The sequence below is a fragment of the Borostomias antarcticus genome, assembly GCF_949987555.1.
Source record: "Borostomias antarcticus genome assembly, chromosome: 19".
In the NCBI taxonomy this organism is placed as follows: domain Eukaryota; kingdom Metazoa; phylum Chordata; class Actinopteri; order Stomiiformes; family Stomiidae; genus Borostomias; species Borostomias antarcticus.
This window is the reverse complement of record NC_140252.1, coordinates 18,126,905-18,131,904: the sequence shown is the minus strand read 5'-3', so window position 1 is coordinate 18,131,904 and position 5,000 is coordinate 18,126,905. Positions and strand designations below refer to the sequence as shown.

Below are 5,000 nucleotides of genomic sequence, written 5' to 3'. Positions count from 1 at the left end.
GAAGTCGCCCGGGTCAACGCGCAGCGCACACCGGCAGGCGCCGAGCTCCCACTGGTCGCCCTCGGCCGTACGCACGACCACCGGGCCGGCCTTGGCGTCGAAGAAAGGGACGATCTCCTCCAGCGTGGCCGCCGTGCGGTTGCCGTACAGGACGTCAGTGACGTTGCCGGGCCCGGCGCAGACGAAGCTGGGCGTCTCCACCAGGAACACGGACGCCAGGTAATGGATGCCGCAGGCCGTCGCCTGGAAGACCGCCGCGAAGTACAAACATGCCTGGAACCTTGGAGGAGACAGGGACAGGTGGAGTGTTTTGTTATTATAGTGTTACTAGTAATAGTATTTTAAGGGGGAGGGGGGGGGCGGTTGTGGCTCAGGACGTAGAGCGGGTCGTCCGATGATCGTAGGGTCGGCGGTTCGAATCCCGGCTCCTCCTCCAGTCCACGTGTCAAAGTGTCCTTGGGTACAGACACTGAACTCCAAATTGCTCCCAGTGAGCAGGTTGCACGGCAGCTGCCACCACTGGTATGTGAATGTGTGTGTGAATGTGTGTGTGTGTGAATGGGTGAATGAGGCAGATCTGAATCGGAAGTGCAGTCCATTTGCCAGTAGCATTATCATTATATCACGTGTTCATTAAGTTCTGGACTGGATGGGTTAAAAGGTTAGAGGCATCTACCATAGGACCAGAGGTAGTAGGCTACAACTTTAACCTACAGAAAACCTAAATCCACACCAATGGGAGGCTTATTTGATTATCACTGTGAGCGGAATGTGGTTTATTAAGGTTTTATACAACTGATTGTAGATTTCTATATATTAACCAAAACGTAGTCATCACTCATCATGCAATATATAGATATAGCCTAATAAACATGGCAATTTTTCGACGTAGGTTCCTAAGTCTATGAACCTGCTTACGTGTTAAGATTTGGTCAGTGATTTCAAGTGTGCGTCTCCCCCAAAACATCTGGAAAACAAGCCCAAGGAAGACATTTGCTCACAGAGTGAAAGAAAGCAACTTTAACAATTCCGAAGCTACCAAAACAAGCATGTAGTTTAACTAGGCTGCCCATTAAAATAGCACAGACAAGATATAAATGGAGAAAGATAAATCTGTCGGACCGAGGGATGGTCATTATTATGCGTAACGGGTCTATCCTACTGGGTCAGTGGACGATTGAACGGAGAAGATTAACCGGATTGGAAAGTTGTGGGGAAAGCTGGGAATATCCATTCACAACTGCTCAATGTGGCAGATGAAGTAGCCTACCTTTTGAAGTGTCCAAGCTCATCAAATATTCGCTCGACGGACATCTTTCTGTGAGGGTCCTATACGCGCTCCGTCAGATAACGGACTGTCCTGGATTTGTAAATGTTGACTCGCAGTGGACTCGGGTAGGAGGGGCGCGCTATGGGGGAAATGTCCACCCCCTGAGCCGTGAACTGGGAAATAGTTGGCGGTGACCTAACTAAAACCAAGTGATCAAGTCAAACAGGGGGCCTTATATATAATATATGAAACGATAAGACCATCCTATTGTGTAATCTTTGTGTGCCAAGTGTTTCTGAAGCCACACCAGGATGCCCCTCTTGAGAGCTCGTGTTTGCTTACTAAAGACCATGTTGATCTTCAGTAGCCTAGGCTCGGCTGTAGTAGCTCCATAAACCCTGATAGCTACTCTACATTTGCTATTATTTGCTCAAAAAACAAGGAATAGTGTGGATAATCCTGTGTTCAAAGCAGAAGTCTTCCTGGTTATCCACGACGCATCACCAAGGTGATTATAGATTCTGAAGAAGGCCAACAGACGGCAACATCAAAACAAAACACTTTTTTTTCTTTCTTATGATCAGTTCTTCCAATGAGGATTAGTTATCTAATGAGTTGTGCGATAACTTTTTGTTATGCATCACTAAGTTGAAACATATAGGCTAGATTTTTCACAAACTCATTATAAAATTGCAATATATTGACCTAGGCCTAAAGTAGACGTGTTTTTATTAAAGAGTAGGCTAGCCTAGGCTAGGAATAAAGACCTCTTGGGGATTGCGGTTAACTTTAACTTTTTGTCATCAATCAATCAATCAAAGCTTTATTTGTATAGCGCATTTCATACCCAGAGGCAACACAATGCGCTTTACAGAGAACAAGGGAGGTGGGCAGACGTCCCACCCCTACATAATGGGGTCATGATAATTATCAAATAGACCTACTAACATTTAACTCCCCCTGCCCTTAAAGAAGCTATGATGACATCTTCCTGAACAACTCGCGACGCAATTTTCTTCCGGCGGCTTTGCTGGCTCCATTCACCGAAGTAAAGTTGGTTTCACGTTCGACATTCGTCAGACATTCATATTCGGAATTTTAGGGACCGTGGAGAAAGTACAATTATAATCAGGAAAAAAATCAATAACTGCCAATATTGGACAAAGACACCACAAACCACTTGCAAATTATTCTACTAATCAATATCTATCTGTGACAGCTTTTGGAGTTATGCAATTATTGATTACCAATTTATTTAAAATCAATAAATCAATTAAACCAATATTTAATGTGGTTAGGATCAGTATGCCAATTTTGGGCAGAGACACCTCAAACCACTTCTGAATTATTCTACTAATCAATATCTATCTATGACACCTTTTGGTTTTCTGAAGATATTGATTACCAATTTATTGTAAATCAATAAAACCAATATTTCATGTGGCTCAGATCAATAACTTTGCCAATTTTGGGCACAGACACCTCAAACCCTTTCTGAATTATTCTACTAATCAATATCTATCTATGACAGCTCTTGGTTTTATTAAATTATTGATTACCAATTTATTAAAAATCAATAAATCAATTAAACCAATATTTAATATGATTAGGATCAATAACTTTGCCAATTCTGGGCACAGACACCTCAAACCACTTCTGAATCATTCTACTAATCAATATCTATCTATGACTCAATCAATATTTTCTGAACACCAAAAGGTGTCATAGATAGATATTGATTAGTAGAATGATTCAGAAGTGGTTTGATGTGTCTTTGTCCAATATTGGTTATTGATTTGAAATTTAACTTTACCTCGGTAACAGTGAACTCTCTCCTGTCTGTAACGTGTTAATGAGTGGTATTGCAGCCGAGCTGTTGTGAATATTGCTGTCATAAGCATGGCATAGTAACTGTTAGGATGATGAGCTGTCTCAAGATGTTGAATCATTTTTTGCGGTGTGCTCATTCACTCACACATACACACACACACACACACTCCATCCTTCCTTCCTGTTTGGTGCCCCATGTTTTCTGTGACTGACATTAACTTTCCCCTGTGTGTGTGTGTGTGTGTGTGTGTGTGTGTGTGTGTGTGTGTGTGTGTGTGTGTGTGTGTGAGTGTGTGTGTGTGTGTGTGTGTGTGTGTGTGTGTGTGTGTGTGTGTCATTGTGTGTATTCTAAGCTGCGACCCCAGACTAACTGCCTGCGGTGCGTTGTTCAAGTCTGTCAGCACTCCACAAGAGTCATGTCCCACAGCAGGCCACTGTAGGAGGCCGGAGGGGTGTGTGTGTGTGTGTGTGTGTGTGTGTGTGTGTGTGTGTGTGTGTGTGTGTGTGTGTGTGTGTGTGTGTGTGTGTGTGTGTGTGTGTGTGTGTGTCTGAATGCATGCACGTACACAATTCCACTATTACGTGCCCAACTAGAGTCATGTCCCACAGCAGGCCACTGTAGGAGGCCGGAGGGGTGTGTGTGTGTGTGTGTGTGTGTGTGTGTGTGTGTGTGTGTGTGTGTGTGTGTGTGTGTGTGTGTGTGTGTGTGTGTGTGTGTGTGTGTGTGTGAATGCATGCGCGTACACAATACAACTATTACATGCCCAGCTAGTTCCACCAGCAGGCTGTCTACCAGGCCCGTGAGATGTCCATGGTTAATATAACATGGAGGAGTGTGGCTGTATTGAGACAAGTCCACCCTGCTCTGTCTGGTTACGACAAGCCAGGTACCAACAAAGCTGTGTTTGTCTTCAGAGTGAAACTGAACTGCTACCTACCATCTGCTCAACAGTAGTTTTAGGGCATGCGTGCGTGCGTGCGTGTGTGTGTGTGTGTGTGAGAGAGAGAGAGAGAGAGAGAGAGAGAGAGAGAGAGAGAGAGAGAGAGAGAGTAGCCTACCCCAAAAAGGCATGTGTCCTTTATGACTGACTGGCTATTTTCTAGTAGACTGGCTATCTCCTAGTTGACTGGCTATCTCCAAGCTGACTGGCTATCTGCTAGCTGACTGGCTATCTCCTAGCTGACTGGCTATCTCCTAGCTGACTGGCTATCTGCTAGCTGACTGTGTATCTGCTAGCTGACTGGCTATCTCCTAGCTGACTGGCTATCTCCTAGCTGACTGGCTATCTGCTAGCTGACTGTGTATCTGCTAGCTGACTGTGTATCTGCTGGCTGTCTGACTATCTGCTAGCTGACTGGCTATTTCTTTGCTAATCGGTTATAGCTACCTAGCCTCCTGTTATCTCCTTGTTGAGTTCTTGTACCAGCAGCCCCGTATTGCGGGCTGTCAGAGAGTGTGAAACTTAGTGGAGGAGGGAACTTTCAGTTTCTCGTTCTTGTATTACTGAGACACTTTTACCAGCTAGCATGTTTTGTCAGCGGCGTGTTGTAGTGTAGCGGGGGGGTACTTCTGGGCCTCGGCCCAAAGCAAACAAACAACAACCTTCACCTTCTACAACTGGCGGCTTCCCACAGAAGAACCCATCTACACCCGATGCACATGGGAGTGTGTCTGTGTATATGTGTGTGTGTGTGTGTGTGTGTGTGTGTGTGTGTGTGTGTGTGTGTGTGTGTGTGTGTGTGTTTGACGGTAGACTCCTTAACCACCAGCTATGCAACTCCTCCACTCTATCACTACATGTCCCACAGCAGACATGAATAGTGCATGACTACTCCACTATTCATGTGGTGCTACAGTACCTTCCCAAACATCACCACCTCATTCTGAAGGGTCTCAGAG

At 45.1% G+C, this 5,000-nt stretch overlaps 1 protein-coding gene across 1 annotated transcript in view; it reads right to left on the bottom strand.

Moving 5' to 3' along the window:
• Positions 1-1,371, bottom strand: part of slc22a16 (solute carrier family 22 member 16) — a 15,017-nt gene extending 13,646 nt beyond the window's left edge. The window contains exons 1-2 of the mRNA XM_084453511.1: positions 1,271-1,371; positions 1-280 (exon numbers count right to left, since the gene is read on the bottom strand). The exon at positions 1-280 is cut by the window's left edge and continues 197 nt beyond it. Coding sequence (XP_084309637.1) covers positions 1-280; positions 1,271-1,314 — 324 coding nt within the window. The 5' untranslated portion in view covers positions 1,315-1,371. The remainder of the gene's footprint in view (positions 281-1,270) is intronic.
• Positions 1,372-5,000: the final 3,629 nt, after the last annotated feature.